The sequence below is a fragment of the Heteronotia binoei genome, chromosome 7 (assembly GCF_032191835.1).
Source record: "Heteronotia binoei isolate CCM8104 ecotype False Entrance Well chromosome 7, APGP_CSIRO_Hbin_v1, whole genome shotgun sequence".
Taxonomy (NCBI): Eukaryota; Metazoa; Chordata; class Lepidosauria; order Squamata; family Gekkonidae; genus Heteronotia; species Heteronotia binoei.
Genome location: NC_083229.1, coordinates 1756579 through 1773118, shown reverse-complemented (window position 1 = coordinate 1773118; position 16540 = coordinate 1756579). Strand labels below are relative to the sequence as shown.

General features: G+C 53.9%; 1 protein-coding gene across 1 annotated transcript in view; it reads left to right on the top strand.

Annotated features, from left to right (window-relative positions):
* Positions 1-13607, top strand: part of DGAT1 (diacylglycerol O-acyltransferase 1) — a 52132-nt gene extending 38525 nt beyond the window's left edge. The window contains exons 8-17 of the mRNA XM_060243039.1: positions 98-172; positions 370-473; positions 958-996; positions 2178-2219; positions 2663-2707; positions 5610-5722; positions 7757-7822; positions 9064-9151; positions 11101-11163; positions 12404-13607. Coding sequence (XP_060099022.1) covers positions 98-172; positions 370-473; positions 958-996; positions 2178-2219; positions 2663-2707; positions 5610-5722; positions 7757-7822; positions 9064-9151; positions 11101-11163; positions 12404-12550 — 782 coding nt within the window. The 3' untranslated portion in view covers positions 12551-13607. The remainder of the gene's footprint in view (positions 1-97; positions 173-369; positions 474-957; positions 997-2177; positions 2220-2662; positions 2708-5609; positions 5723-7756; positions 7823-9063; positions 9152-11100; positions 11164-12403) is intronic.
* The last annotated feature ends 2933 nt before the right edge of the window (positions 13608-16540 follow it).

The following is a 16540-nucleotide window of genomic DNA, read 5'->3' as shown; positions in this document are numbered from 1 at the left end:
CTGCTCCAAATCCTGGGCTGTGGGATCTTTTAGTCGGAGGCTGTTCTGACCCCTCTCGTGGGCCACAAAGACGGACTTTGTGTTCTTTCCATTCCAGCTTCCGGGGTACAGAAAGCCAATGGGGACGTAGCCCCGAACAGAGTGTCTTACCCGGCAAACCTGACCCACCGAGGTAGCGTCTCCAGGGTGGCTGGGGATGGGAGGAAGAGAACGGCAGAGTCCTCGGGGCGGGCACCTGCCACCTCTTCCGTCCTGTGGGGATGCCAGGACGGGGGGAGGGGTCCGTTCAGTCTGTAGCTCCCAAGGGAGTTCCCTGCTCTCCTGCAAGGGGGGGCCCACCATCCCTCATTTCCTCCCATCTCCTTGCAGACCTGTACTACTTCCTGTTTGCGCCCACTCTGTGCTACGAACTGAATTTCCCTCGTTCCCCCCGGATCCGGAAGCGCTTCCTTCTGCGCCGGCTCTTTGAGATGGTGAGCCCTTTCTGCCCAGAGTGGGGTGGGGGGAGGGGGCTGCCTGCCCGTGTGAATCTGCTCCGGGGCCTGCAGGTGGCCCCCCAGCCTCAATCTGGGGGAAAGATTCCTTTTCATTCTGCTGATCCACAGCCAAGAGGACTGAAAACGGTGGCTCTCCATAGCCGCCCTGAGCCTGCCTTGGCGGGGAGGGCGGGGTATAAATAAAAATTTATTATTATTATTATTATTCTAAAGTTTGATTGCAGTGTTCTGCCCAGCCCTCCAAAACCCCGGGGCTCCAGTTGGCAGAACCTGTTGTAGCTTCTTCCATTGGACCTGGGAGTGTGTGTTCCTCTCAGCCAGCTGGCCCCATTCTTCCTGGGGGTGGGGAGTGTGGGATGGTGTTTGGGGGAGAGCTGATTCCAGGCCTGGCCTCTGGAAGGGGGGGGGGTCCTGAAGGCTGTGCCCGCCTCCTCTTCACACCTGGCCTTTCTCTTTCCAGCTCTTCTTCCTTCAGCTGCTCATAGGACTGATTCAGCAAGTAAGTGTGTGTGGGGGGGGGGGAAGTGTGGGGAGGGACGGTGGCTCAGTGGTAGAGCATCTGCTTGGGAAGCAGACGGTCCCAGGTTCAGTCCCTGGCATCTCCAAAAAAGGGTCCAGGCAAATAGGTGTGAAAAACCTCAGCTTGAGACCCTGGAGAGCCATGAATGGGGCTGTGGCTCAGTGGTAGAGCATCTGCTTGGTAAGCAGAAGGTCCCAGGTTCAATCCCCGGAATCTCCAACTAAAAAGGGTCCAGGCAAGTAAGCGTGAAGAACCTCAGCTTGAGACCCTGGAGAGCCGCTGCCAGTCTGAGAAGACAATACTGACTTTGATGGACCAACGGTCTGATTCAGTATAAGGCAGCTTCATATGTTCACACTGGGGTTATGATCCAGCCTGATGGGAGGGGGTGCTGGGCTCTTGTGGGGGGCCAGGAGTGAGGGGGCTGGAGCGCTCTGGCCAGAAGCGGGACTGCCATAGCCGGGGACAGGAAAAAAGGAAAAGGGAAGGTCCCCTGTGCAAGCACCAGTCGTGTCCGCCTCTGGGGTGACGTTGCTTTCATGACATTTTCACGGCAGACTTTTCCCGGGGTGGTTTGCCACTGCCTTCCCCAGTCATCTACGCTTTCCCTCAAGAAAGCTGGGTAGGGGTCTCCAAAGCCGCCTCAGCCAACAGATGGCAACAGCAGCTTCGTGGGAGCCTGGAGAGGCTTGCTTCCCCCCTCCCCCCCGGCATCCCACAGCGTGCCTGGAACAGTTTCCAGGGGGCTACAGTGGGTCATCATGGGTGGGGGGTCTGGGAAGGGCACTAGAAGTTGGGGGTGCCAAGGGAAGGCGCGGCAGGGCCCAGGGCTCCCGGGGGTGTGCCAGGCTGGAGACCAGAGGGCCTCAAGGGAGCCTCCTGGAAGCTGGTGCCTTCAGAGATCCTGGACTGACAGGGCTTTGGGCGTGTAGCACGTGGCATGGGCAGATGCCCAGACGGTCTGTCCCAAGCTTGGGGCGTGGGCAGGCACAGGTGAGTTCTGTGTCCTAGGCCTCAGTGGTCACCGAGGGCGGCTTCTAACGTAGCCAGGGGCGGGGGGGGGAGGGTTCCACTGTTCCAGGCTGCTGAGTGCGCTTAAATCGTGGTGGGAGTCTGGGAGGTGTCAGGCTAATAGGCTGGTGTGTTTTTTTTTGTTCCAGTGGATGGTCCCCACCATTCAGAACTCCATGAAGCCCTTCCGGGTGAGCAGCTCTCTTGGTCCTCCTTTCTCTGCTACAACCGGCACTTGGAAAGCTCCCTGTGGCCCCTTCCCCCCCCCCCCACACACACACACCTGGGAGCGGTCTTGTGCCTTATTCTGGGGTTGGAGCGGTGCATTTTCCAGCGTGTGTGGAGACTCTCAGAAGTTAGGGGGAAGAGCGCCCATAGTCTGTTCCTCATAAGCCTACCCACAGTCTTGGGGGTTGGCGGGGGGTGCCAGACCCTCTCCCCCCCAGAGGAGGTGCCTCAACGGGAGCAAAGGAAACCTGAGCTCTTCTTGCTGGGCCCCTCCTGCGTCGCTTCTCTGACCTTCCTTGGGGCTCTTCCCCTGCCCAACTGGGAGGGCGACAGGAGGTACGGAAGCTCCCACTCCCCCCCCCCCCCCCAAGCTGCCCCGCTGAGAATGCCCAATTCTGTTTCACAGGACATGGACTATTCCAGGATGATAGAGCGCCTCCTGAAGCTGGCTGTAAGTACTGCATGCTGGGGGCAGCGTTGCAAGCCAGGCATCTGAGGAAGGGCTGTGGCTTAAAAACCTAAGAGAAGCCCTATTGGATCAGGCCAGTGGCCCATCCAGTCGCACACTATGTGTCACACAGGGGCCAAAAAACCCAGGGGCCATCAGTGGGGCCAGGACACTAGAAGCCCTCCCACTGTGCCCCCCCAAGCACCAGGAATACAGAGCATCACTGTCCCAGACAGAAGAACATAAGAGAAGCCATGTTGGATCAGGCCAATGGCCCCTCCAGTCCAACACTCTGTCACATAAGAACATAAGAGCAGCCATGTTGGATCAGGCCAGTGGCCCATCCACTCCAACACTCTGTGTCACATAAGAACATAAGAGAAGCCCTGTTGGATCAGGCCAGTGGCCCCTCCAGTCCAACACTCTGTGTCACATAAGAACATAAGAGAAACCCTGTTGGATCAGGCCAATGGCCCCTCCAGTCCAGCACTCTGTGTCACATAAGAGAAGCCCTGTTGGATCAGGCCAATGGCCCATCCAGTCCAACAATCTGTGTCACAGAAGAACATAAGAGAAGCCATGTTGGATCAGGCCAGTGGCCCATCCACTCCAACACTCTGTGTCACATAAGAACATAAGAGAAGCCCTGTTGGATCAGGCCAGTGGCCCCTCCAGTCCAACACTCTGTGTCACATAAGAACATAAGAGAAACCCTGTTGGATCAGGCCAATGGCCCCTCCAGTCCAGCACTCTGTGTCACATAAAAGAAGCCCTGTTGGATCAGGCCAATGGCCCATCCAGTCCAACAATCTGTGTCACAGAAGAACATAAGAGAAGCCATGTTGGATCAGGCCAGTGGCCCATCCAGTCCAACACTCTGTGTCACAGAAGAACATAAGAGAAGCCATGTTGGATCAGGCCAATTTCCCCTCCAGTCCAACACTCTGTGTCACACAGTGGCTAAAAAAACCCCCCAGATTCCAGCAGGAAGTCTACAAGTGCAGCTAGACGCCTTTCACTGTGCCCCCCCACAAGCACCAAGAATACAGAGCATCACTGTCCCCGACGGAGAGTTCCATCAATGAGTTCCATCAATACCCTGTGGCTAGCAGCCACTGATGGCCCTCTGCTCCTTGTGTTTCTCCAGTTCTCTCTTGAAGCTGTCTATGTTTGTAGCTGCCGCCACCTCCTGTGGCATTGAATTCCACATGTTAGTCTCCCTTTGGGTGAAGAAGAACTTCCTTTTATCCATTTTAACCTGACTGCTCAGCAATTTCACCAAATGCCCACGAGTTCTTGTGTTGTGAGAAAGGGAGAAAAGGTCTTCTTTCTCTACTTTCTCCATCCCATGCATAATCTTGTAAACCTCTATGGTGAGCCAGTTTGGTATGGAGAGCCAGTTTGGTGTAGTGGTTAAGTGTGCGGACTCTTATCTGGGAGAACCGGGTTTGATTCCCCACTCGTCCACTTGCACCTGCTAGCGTGGCCTTGGGTCAGCCAGAGCTCTCTTATCTGGGAGAACCTGGTTTGATTCCCCACTCCTTCACTTGCAGCTGCTGGAATGACCTTGGGTCAGCCATAGCTCTCTTATCTGGGAGAACCGGGTTTGATTCCCCACTCTTCCACTTGCAGCTGCTGGAATGGCCTTGGGTCAGCCAGGGCTCTCTTATCTGGGAGAACCGGGTTTGATTCCCCACTTTTCCACTTGCAGCTGCTGGAATGACCTTGGGTCAGCCATAGCTCTCTTATCTGGGAGAACCGGGTTTGATTTCCCACTCTTCCACTTGCAGCTAATGGAATGGCCTTGGGCCAGCCAGAGCTCTCTTATCTGGGAGAACCGGGTTTGATTCCCCACTCTTCCACTTTCAGCTGCTGGAATGGCCTTGGGTCAGCCATAGCTCTGGCAGAGCTTGTCCTTGAAAGGGCAAGTGCTGTGAGAGCCCTCTCCAGCCGCACCCACCTCACAGGGTGTCTGTTGTGGGGGAGGAAGGTAAAGGAGATTGTGAGCCGCTCTGAGACTCTTTGGAGTGGAGGGCGGGATATAAATCCAATATCTTCATCTACCTCACAGGGTGTCTGTTGTGGGGGAGGAAGGGAAAGGAGATTGTGAGCCGCTCTGAGACTCTTTGGAGTGGAGGGCGGGATATAAATCCAATATCATCATCTTATGTCACCCCACAGGCGACGTTTCTCCCAGCTAAAGAGCCCCAAGCATTTAACGTGGCTTGCTTGTAGTGGCCGCTGGCTTGCTTTGGGGTGCCGCTTCATTTGGTGAAGAGGTAGTGTCAGGCTCTGTAACTCTATCATATTAAAATTATAGAATACTAACCAAATGGACTCTTCACACTAACCAAAAGCCTTTTGTTATACTGTGGCTAGCCTGCATATCAAAGGGGGGACGTTTGAAGTGTTAACTTTGTTTAGGTTGTAAAAGAAGCAAAGGAATGCAACCGTTAGTAGATACCGCGGTTGGCCAGCATCTTCCCAGAGGCAACGAGATAAGCGGAAGCTCTCGTGTGAAAGTTTGCACCTTCACTCCCTGTTGTTTTGAGAATAGTGCTTTTGTTTAGATATCGCTTTGATGTAGATTCCATAAGACTAAGAGACACCCATTCCCAGGTATTAGTCTCAACTTTTGTATCCAGCTATGAGTTTCCAATGAAGTAGACATTGTTTCAATGAATACTGCCTTGAGTCTCCATCGCCTGACAGGTAGGAGGCACCCGGGGAAGCTCTGTGCAGGGCTAGCGTGGGCTAGATTGCCTCAGCAAACGGGGGCTCTGTTTCTGGCCTGCAAAGTCAGTGGCCGTTTGCACAGCTGGAGCTTGCACCCTGTCTCCCTGCTGCCTTGCCTGGTGGGAGAGCAAAAGAACCGTGCTGATTATTGCCTTGTCTGTCCCAACAGGTCCCCAATCACTTGATCTGGCTCATCTTCTTCTACTGGTTCTTCCACTCCAGTTTGAATGTGTTAGCAGAAGTCATGCAGTTCGGAGACAGGGAGTTCTACCGAGACTGGTGGTGAGTCTAAAACAGAAAGGTTTCTTTAGTCGTTGTAGCTTTGCCGGGCTGTATGGCTGTGGTCTCAAAGAACATATTGGATTTATATCCTGCCCTCCACTCTGAAGAGTCAGAGTGGCTCACAATCTCCTTTACCTTCCTCCCCCACAACAGACACCCTGTGAGGTGGGAGGGGCTCAGAGGGCTCTCACGGAAGCTGCCCTTTCAAGGACAACCTCGGACAGAGCTATGGCTGACCCAAGACCATGCTAACAGGTGCAAGTGGAGGAGCGGGGAATCAAACCCAGTTCTCCCTGATAAGAGAGTTCTGGCTGACCCAAGGCCATTGCAGCTGCAGCTGGAGGAGTGGGGAATCAAACCCGGTTCTCCCAGATAAGAGTCTGCACACTTAACCACTACACCAAACTCGGCATTGTAGAACCTGACATTTCGCCAGCAGCTGTGAGTAGCAAAATGTCAGGTTCTACAGTGCCAAGACCACAACCATACAGTCCGGAAAATCTACAACTAACAAACTCTGGCCGTGAAAGCCTTCAACAACATATTGAAATGTTTCTGTCCTGCTTTTTTGATCCATAAGAGTGCCCAAATCTGGCTAGAAGCCAGTCACATGGAGCATTAAAATGGTGGTGAAAATGGATCATTGCAGATTCAGGAATGGAGTTCAATATTCAGCCTCCAGCAATTAGTGATTCACTGCCGCCACCCCCCCCCCACCCACCCCCCGTCCTGTGATGGGAATGGTTTGGCCTGGTGCCTGAACGAGAGGAGTAGAGCTGGGGTGTGTTCCCAAGGGGGGAGGGTTATGGGGCCAGTGCTGACAGGCCCTGGGAGGGTGGGGAGACCTGGGGAGAGGTGAATGGGGCCAGGTGGGAAGTACCCTAATCCAGGCTCTTCGAAGGCCCAGGTCAGTGCTATGAAATCAGCCCAAAGATCCTGTGTGGCAACAAGGTTCAGGAAAATATGTGTTCAAGGCCCCACTCTGCCACAGAGTTTGCTAGTGTGGAGTTGTTTTCCCTTGCCCTAGAAGGTTGGATCAGAACCAACGGGTTGAAATTAAATCAAAAGAGTTTCTGGCTGAACATTAGGAAGACCTTCCTGACCGTTAGAGCGGTTCCTCAGTGGAACAGGCCTCCTCCTCGGGAGGTGGTGGGCTCTCCTTCCTTGGAGGTTTTGAAGCAGAGGCTGGATGGCCATCTAACAGCATGACCTACTTCACGGGGTGGTTGTGGGGAGTAAAAGAGGGGGGGGGGGGAATCATGAATGCTGCCCAGAACTCCTTGCAGGGAGTCAAATAGAAATGTGATAGATAGCAACCAATTGGAAGCCACAAAGTCCTTTCAGGGTTAACTGGGAGTGGGGAGGGGAGTTCCGGGTGAGCCATGTGAGAGGGGAAGTCATTGGAGAGCCTATTTTCTTCTCCCCCCCCCCCCCCAATCCTAGGTATTGTGGCCACGAAAGAAGTGGCACACAATTCTTATAATATATTTTTGCAAACTGAAGGACGGTGTATTACTTGGTAGCTTTCATCAGTCTACTAATTAATGAGAGCCAGTTTGGTGTCGTGGTTAAGTGTGCGGACTCTTTATCTGGGAGGACCGGATTTGATTCCCCACTCTTCCACTTGCAGCTGCTGGCATGGCCTTGGGTCAGCCAGAGCTCTCGCAGAGTTGTCCTTGAAAGGGCAGCTGTTGTGAGAGCCCTCTCATCCCCACCCACCCCACAGGGTGTCTGTTGTGGGGGAAGGAGATAAAGGAGATTGTGAGCCGCTCTGATACTCTTGAGCGGAGGGCGGAATATAAATCCAGTGTCTTCTTCCAATGTCGTCTTCTACACCAAGTGCCCTTCAAGAAGTCCTCTGGGGGGGGCATGTTGCTTTGGACCTTGGTGCCTCCCGGAGTGGAGTGGATGTGCCTCCCCCAATCTCCACAGCTGCTGGGCCTGTATTTGGGCCAGTGGGAAGGGGGGTTGCTTGTGCCCCAGCCAGGGCCTCCAGCATCTCAAGCAGGCATTCGCTTTGTGGCTCTTCTGCAGGAACTCTGAATCCGTGACCTATTTCTGGCAGAACTGGAACATTCCCGTCCACAAATGGTGCCTGAGGTATGTCTTTCCCAAGCTGAAGATCCTGTGTACGTTAACCCCAATAAAACAGAAGAGCCCTGCTGGATCGGATCAGTGGCCCAGCCATCTAGTCCAGCCTCCCGTCTCCCACAGCTCCCCAGAGGGCCGACATCCGGGCACAGAGGCCAAGGCCTTCCCCTGAGGTGGCCTCCTGGCTCTGCGGTTCAAAGGTTTAGTGCCTCCGAAGGTGGCGATTCCCCTCAGCCACTGTGGCTGTAGCTATTGCTAGGCTTCTGGCTGTAGCCATAGTGAGAGCCAGTTTGGTGTGGTGGTTAAGTGCCCGGACTCTCATCCGGGAGAACTGGGTTTGATTCCCCACTCCTCCAGTTGCAGCTGCTGGCATGGCCTTGGGTCAGACGTAGCTCTGGCAGAGGTTGTCCTTGAAAGGGCAGCTGCTGAGAGAGCCCTCTCCAGCCCCACCCACCTCACAGGGTGTCTGTTGTGGGGAGAGGAAGGGAAGGCGATTGTAAGCTGCTCTGAGACTCCAAGTTAAGGACAGGGTTAAGCGCACTGACTTATCTGGGAGAACCGGGTTTGATTCCCCACTCCTCCACTGGCAGCTGCTGGGATGGCCTTGGGTCAGTCAGCCATAGCTCTTGTAGGAGTTGTCCTTGAAAGGGCAGCTTCTGGGAGAGCTCTCTCAGCCCCACCTACCGCACGTGGTGTCTGTTGTGGGGAGAGGGGAGGTAAAGGAGATTGTGACTGCTCTGAGATTCAGAGTACAGGGCAGGATATAAATCCACTGTCTTCTAAATCCAGTATCTTATCATCCAGGAACCTGTCTAACCTCCTTCTAAAGTGCTGAATCCAGGTTTTGCCTGGTTCTTAAAGAAGAGGGTTTGGAGGGGCTCCTTCAGTCATGCAGTACTGCCCTCCCACTCCATCTTGAACTGGCTGAGCTGGGCTCAGACCGGAGTCAGGCTCCATCCCATTAATACTAGTCTTTGCCGGGGGTGTGGGGAGGGAAGGTGGTGGGTTTGGGGATGTGGCCATGGCGGGGTGGTAGAACCTCTGCTTTGCATGCGGAAAGTCTCAGTCTCCAGCTAAAGGAGGACTGGGTGGCTGGAGGTGGGAACACCCACCTTGCTGGGCGGGCAGCATCGTGCGTTCAGTGGGGTGTGCTGTCGGCTCAGCGGTGGCTTCGGCCCCAGAAGGCAGCCGCTGCCTTACCGTTCCTGGAGGTAGCAGCCGAGTAACAAGCCTCTCTCCTGTGCTTCTAGGCACTTCTACAAGCCCATGATCAAGAGGGGTGTCGGGAAGTGGACCGCTCAGACGGGCGTGTTCTTGGCTTCCGCCTTCTTCCATGAGGTCGGTGTCTCTTCTCCCCCACGGTGGAAGCACTAGAGGACCCCTGCAGGGCTGAAATTAAAAGAGTTTCCAGCTCAACATTAGGAAGAACTTCCTGATCGTTAGAGCGATTCCTCAGTGGAACAGGCTTCCTTTGGAGGTGGTGGGCTCTCCTTGGAGGTTTTTCAACAAAGGCTAGATGGCCATCTGATAGCAATGAAGATCCAGTGAATTTAGGGGGAGGGGTTGGTGAGTTTCCTGCATGGTGCAGGGGGTTGGACTAGATGGCCCTGGAGGTCCTTTCCAACTCTGATTCCTGACACTTAGAGCAGTTCCTCAGTGGAACAGGCTTCCTCCTCGGAAGGTGATGGGCTCTCCTTCCTTGGAGGTTTTGAAACAGAGGCTAGATGGCCATCTGACAGCAATGAGGATCCTGTGAATTTAGGGGGAGGGGTTTGTGAATTTAAAGGGGTTCCTCAGTGGAACAGGCTTCCTCCTTGGGAGGTAGTGGGCTCTCCTTCCTTGGAGGTTTTTCAACAGAGGCTAGATGGCCATCTGACAGCAATGAGGATCCTGTGAATTTAGGGGGAGGGGCTTGTGAGTTTAGAGTGGTTCCTCAGTGGAACAGGCTTCCTCCTTGGGAGGTAGTGGGCTCTCCTTCCTTGGAGGTTTTTCAACAGAGGCTAGATGGCCATCTGACAGCAATGAAGATCCTGTGAATTTAGGGGGAGGGGTTTGTGAGTTTAGAGTGGTTCCTCAGTGGAACAGGCTTCCTCCTTGGGAGGTAGTGGGCTCTCCTTCCTTGGAGGTTTTTCAACAGAGGCTAGATGGCCATCTGACAGCAATGAAGATCCTGTGAATTTAGGGGGAGGGGTTTGTGAGTTTCCTGCATGGTGCAGGGGGTTGGACTAGATGGCCCTGGAGGTCCTTTCCAACTCTGATTCCTGACACTTAGAGCAGTTCCTCAGTGGAACAGGCTTCCTCCTCGGAAGGTGATGGGCTCTCCTTCCTTGGAGGTTTTGAAACAGAGGCTAGATGGCCATCTGACAGCGATGAAGATCCTGTGAATTTAGGGGGAGGTGTTTGTGGGTTTCCTGCATTGTGTGGGGGTTGGACTAGATGACCCTGGAGGCCCCTTCCAACTCTTATGATTCTAGGCAATGCTTCCTCTAAGCTGCAGAGTCTTGTGAGCAGAAAATCTACTTTGTGAGCTCCTGGCATGAAAGTTGTGAGCTGTTGCATTAATTATTGTGCTCTGGGGCAATCCTTCCTGAGCTAAGACAGAAACGTGTGAGTTGGAGGCTAAAAAAATCCGTGAGCTGGCTCACACTAACTCAGCTTAGAGGGAACACTTCTCTCCACCAATATTCCCTCTCAGCTGCAGAGTCTTGTGAGCAAAAATTCTACTTTGTGAGCTCCTGGCATTAAAGCTGTGAGCTGCTGCATCCACGAGTGTGCTCTGGGGCCATTTTTCCTGTGCTAAGAGAATAATGTGTGAGCTGGAGGCTAAAAATCTGCGCTCGAGCTCACGCTAACTCAGCTTTGAGGGAACACGGCTTGCAGTTCTTCCTGTCTCTCCCCCACCCCCCGCTCTTGAAAGCTGCCTGTCACACCTGTGGCTGTGCCCGCTGGCATGGCTGGCAGAGGCCGGACCTCCCAAGACACCCAAGTCCACTAAGACTGGGCATCGGAACTGGGCTTTCCAAAGAATCTGCCTCCAGGGAAGCATGGGATCCTCTGGAGGTGCTGCCCCCTTCTGGCCGGCAGACCCTGGGACTCTTCAGCCAGGAAGCCTGAGGGGACAGGGGGAGGGCTGGACTTGTCTAAAAGAAAAGGGAGAGCAGTTGCAGCAACAGAGGAGCGAGCCCCCCAAATACCAGCGGACCCAGCTCGGTGGAGGGGCCCAGGCTAGCATGGTTTCCGCGGATCACGGTTGACGGAAGTGTCCCCTTCTCTCTCCCACCCTGCAGTACCTGGTGAGCGTGCCCCTGAAGATGTTCCGGCTGTGGGCTTTCATGGGCATGATGGCTCAGGTGAGGATTCCAAATTGTGTGGCGTGTTTTCCTGCTTGGGCCGCTTGGCCGAAGGTCCTTCCCTTGCCAGAGAGGCCCTGGCTCAGAGGCGGAGCCTCTGCTTCCCCGCAGGTGGTCCCTGGTTCAATCCCCGGCAGCATCTCCAGGGAAAAGGACCGAGCAGGAGCCGTTGCGAAGGACTTCTGCTTGAGACCCTGGAGAGCTGCTGCCAGTCTGAGCAGCCAACACTGAACTAGATGGGCCATGGGGGTGGGGGGTCTGATTCAGGGGAGGCTGCATCGCCCCAAGCCTGAAGCGCTTTCTCTCACTGCTGTCCAGACTCCTTGGCTCAAGGGTCTCTTTATTCTCCACAAGAGGTCCAGTTTGGTATAGTGGTTAAGTGCGTGGACTCTTATCTGGGAGAACTGGGTTTGATTCCCCACTCCTCCACTTGCAGCGGCTGGAATGGCCTTGGGTCAGCCAGAGCTCTCTTATCTGGGAGAACCGGGCTTGATTCCCCCACTCCTCCACTTGCAATGGCCTTGGGGCAGCCATAGATCTCACAGAATTGTCCAAGAAAGGGCAGCTTCTGGAGAGCTCTCTCAGCCCCACCCACCTCACAGGGTGTCTGTTGTGGGGGGAGAGCCAGTTTGGTGTAGTGGTTAAGTGTGCGGACTCTTATCTGGGAGAACCAGGTTTGATTCCCCACTCCTCCACTTGCAGCTGCTGGAATGGCCTTGGGTCAGCCATAACTCTCACAGAATTGTCCAAGAAAAGGCAGCTTCTGGAGAGCTCTCTCAGCCCCACCCTCCTCACAGGGTGTCTGTTGTGGGGGGAGAGCCAGTTTGGTGTAGTGGTTAAGTGTGCGGACTCTTATCTGGGAGAACCGGGTTTGATTCCCCACTTCTTCACTTGCAGCTGCTGGAACGGCCTTGAGTCAGCCATTGATCTCACAGAATTGTCCAAGAAAGGGCAGCTTCTGGGAGAGCTCTCTCAGCCCCACCCACCTCACAGGGTGTCTGTTGTGGTGGGGGGGGGGGGGAGATAAAGGAGGTTGTGAACCGCTGAGATTTGAAGTGGAGGGTGGGATATAAATCCAATATCATCTTCTTCAGACACGCCCTTTGCTGTCCTACATGCATTCCTTGTGGGCAGCTGCCGGCACAGATCTAGCCAGCTTGCCCGTTGAGCTTGCTCAGCTCGAGCGCCCCGGACTTCCCTCTCCTCCACGCTAAAACGCTCCTCTTCCTTCCCTCCTCAGATCCCGCTGGCCTGGTTTGTTGGACGGTTCCTGCAGGGCAACTACGGCAATGCCGCTGTGTGGATCACCCTGATCATCGGGCAGCCAGTGGCTGTCCTGATGTACGTGCATGACTACTACGTGCTGAACTACGAAGGGAGGCAGTGACCAGGGGGGCCCTCCCTCTCTTCTGTCCTGCCCGCTTCCTCCTGGTGCCCGGTTGGCTGGCAGGTGAGGGCAGAACAGCCCCGTTTCCCTGCTCTTTCATGGGAGCCTCTCAACTCACCAGCGTGGGCAGAGATGTTGCGGTCACCGTCTTTGTCCTGGGAAGTTGCCTTGTGTGTGGACTTTTTTGTGCCTGCGTGTGTGTCTGTGTGAGAGACGGCTGCTTGCCAGCCCCTCTGTGCGTAATTGCTGGATCAATGCAATAGCCTCCAAAGACTGGCTCTTGGCTGGCTTCGGCCGACTCTCCCCCCCCCCCCCCCCCCGGGGCTTGGGAGCCAGTCACCGAGGGGTAGAGATCTCCTGCCTGCTGAATCCGTCTCATCGGAATTGGAAGGTTGGATTTAACTCCGTCCAGTAGGGGGGTGGGATCAGGTGGGGGGGAAGCTTGTATTTCCTTTCTGAGGGAATGTGAACTTCAGCCAGGAGCCTAGTGCCCCTAAGAGGCCCTGGGCTCAGCACCCCAAGGGATACTCTTTCCCCCTTTCCCCCCACTTGGTGCTGTTCCTGAAGCACTTTAAAGGTCCCTAGGTTCTCACCGGACATCCTATCAAAGCGGTTTTCTGCCAGCTCTTCCGGGATACTTCTCTTTGGTTGGCCTTTGCCCCAAGGCCTTGTGGGAAATGGGTACTGTCAGGCTCAAGGGGACCCCGTGGGCAGTTCTGGTACTGCCTTGAGGGCCGGGGTCTCGCAGGCCTCGTCTGAATTCCGTCCTGGGTCGGGAGAGCTGTCTTCGTTCTTTGCGCTACTACAATCCGCCCTGGTCTCGTGAGAGCTGAGCTCGGCAGTCCCTGGCAAACACTCCACCCCCTCCCGGGCAGCTGCCATTGTTTTGTGGTGGTCCTCCTCTCCTTGTGGTGGCAGCTGTCCTGTGACTCTTCCCGGGGCCGTCCTGATTGTGTGTGTGTGTGTGTCCTTTCCACGTTTGGTCACCTTAGCAACTTTTGTAGACTTTGCAGTCTGTATCGGCCCAGTACCAAGTGATTAAAGCATATTTTCCGAAGTGGTCTGCGTCTCTTGCCTCTGCTTTGGGGGCCCGTCCTAAGTGCAGCCTGCCGACTCCAGCTATTGTCCCGTCACACAGCAGGGGCCTCTTAAGGGCCTGGTAGGAGGCTGTATGGGAGGGCCCAGGCACCCAACCACCCTTGTCTTCCTTATTAAGAAATACTTCTTAACTGCGACCAAGGAGACATGAGAACCCAGGCAGGATAACAACAAAAAGAAGTGTATTATTAGTGCTCTAAAACAACAAGTGGGTGATAAAGATTTAGTGCTATAGTGACTATGAAACAGTAAAGGTTGATGCAAATAAACAAACACCCTGATGTGTTTAGCTATACCAGGGCTGGCCAAACTGCAGCTCTGGAGCCACATGTGACTCTTTTGCACATATTGTGTGGCTCTCTAAGCGCCTACTGCCTCATTGGCCAGCTTGGAGAAGGCATCTCTCTCTTCAAATCTCTTTGCCAAGCCAGCCAGCTGCTTAGAGAATGCGTTTTAAAAGTTAAAGTTGCTTTCTTTCCACCTCTCCCTCCTTCCTCTTGCCATCTATTTTCCTTCCTTCCTTCGACATCCGACGTTCATGTCTTGTGGCTCTCAAACATCTGACATTTATTCTATGTAGCTTACATTAAGGAGGTTTGGCCACCCATCCCTAAGCTATACGGTCCCTGCTCTAATACCAAACTCACCACCTCCCCTTGGGTGAGGGATCTTCCTACTGCCTGTTCCAGAGAGCAGTCTTTCTCTGTCTGCAACCTTCCTGCCTGCAGCCTCTCCAGGAAAGAACACCCCCTGTCTGGGCTTGGCCCTTTTCATGCTCTCCTCCCAGGCCCCATCCCTCTTCGGGCCAGTTTCCCTCCAAAACCTTGCTACTCAATCAGAGGGGATCCTGGGAAATATAGGCTTTCTATAGTAACTCCTAGGCAGGCTTCCCTGGAAATTGTAGGCCTCACTAGGCCCAAGATCATGACATCCCCCCTGAAGGAACCCATGTAAATGCACCTGTTCAGAGCAGAGGAACAGCCACGTGCCTTCTGTGGCCATGGAGAACTTCCCTGCCCCCTTCCCCTGCTCGCTTTATTACTTGCTATTTTAAAAATTCTGCAGCTTCAGTTCTGATTGGCATCTAGAGGAGTCGAGGCAGGGGCACTGCAGGAGACCAGAGGCTGCGGCTTCTGCTGGATGCTCCCTAATCCCACCTATCCTGTAAGAGCAGGGTCCTAGTCCACAAACAAACGTTCATTGGATGTAAGCTCACACAGGGAAGAGCTGCTGGGTTAGACACTGCAAGATGCCTTCAGTCACTGCTGCGCTCATCTTCTCTTGGAGGGCTGGTGTGTCTTCTGTCGCCACTGTGCGTTCTTGTCCCTCCTTGCTACCATGAACTTCAGAAAGCAAGGCCTTCTACTGGCTGCCACCAGGCCTCCAGGAAGCAGGAGGCTGGGCGTCTTCCTCCCTGTAAGCACCTACAGGGGTGTCAGACATGAGACCCAGGGGCCAAATGAGGCCCCCAAGCAACTGCCTGTTGTTTGCTTCCTTCTCCCTCTCTCTCGCTTCCGTCTGCATCACAGTTTGCTGTGCAAGGCTTGCTCAATCACACAGGAGCTACAGAACAAAACCTCTATTTTCTCCATTGGCTGAGGCTCCTCCCTTGGGGGGGAGGGGTAGCTTGCTTTGCCAGGTTCTCTCAATTGCACAGCAGAGCTACTGAGCCAAGCTTCTGTTCCTTCTATTGGCTGAGGCTCCTCCCCCTCCTGGTCCCCTGGGGAAAAAAGGAAAGGGCCAGAGCTTCCTTTGCCCGGTTCCCTGGGTCGCACATGAGAAATATAAAGAAAGCACCTATAAGATCAACATGTGCTAATGTTTTAATTTTTTTTTAAATAAAATCTTTGTGTTTGTGACTTTTATAAAGTTTATATCTCTGCTACCTAATCTTAAATAGGTACAGATATAGCCCGGCCCGACTAGGTCTCAATTTATCTCAGATCTGGCCCGCCTAACAAATGAGTTCGACGCCCCTGGCTTGCAGGCTTTGGCCCCTCGCTTCAGCATTTCCTGAGCAGTGCAGTGGCCAGCTCTCCCTTAACTTTTCACTCTGGAGTTTTCCTGGGGATGGCTGCAATGTCTAAACGCCCGTGCCCCTGCTGTTCTTTGGACGGAGAGCTCAGTTAACCGTGCAGCCAGCACAAAGCCTCTGCTCGGGATGGGACTCCTGCAAAGCACGCCTTTTTCTTACTCCCGAAGGGACCCGAAATCAAACTGCGTAGTAACTGCTGCCCCCAGCAGATCGGAGAGTTACTTCCTGTTGGACAGGTCTGTGCAGTCGGCACTTTGTGTACCTGGATTGTGTTTAGAGGCTCCACCTCGCTGCTGCCAGCTGGCTCTCAAGGTCATTCAGTTGCACTTTTGAACTTCTGAGCTATTGATCTCCAAAGGATGGGGAGCTCCCACACTGCCCTTCCCATTTATCACATCTTGCTATAACAAGACTTAGCAGGCTCCGTAGAGGTCCACAGATCATGCTTCCAGCATTCAAAATGCACCATTTTTTTTTAAAGAAAAAAAGTGGTCTTTTCAAGCATCTGGCTGAAGAAAAGGCAAACCAAAAAATGTAATCCTTCTTGCCGTCAATTACATACTTATTCCTAGTGATGTTTTTACTCAGGTAGGCAAGTAAGATTTGACGTAGCAGCATTTAAGAGTCCACCATTTTCTCTGGGAAAACCTGTTACAAGACAGACCCCAAAAAGACAAAGACCAACAGCACTAGTGGTCACACACAACTCTCAACTGAAAACAGCTCAACGCATCATCATCAACTTAAAACCTCTATTGGGCAGTGACAGCTCTCTTTCAAAAGTACTGGGGTGGGGGGTGGGGTAAACCTTTTCTTGCACACAGACAGCCCCCTAATCTCAACTCCTCACCCACAAC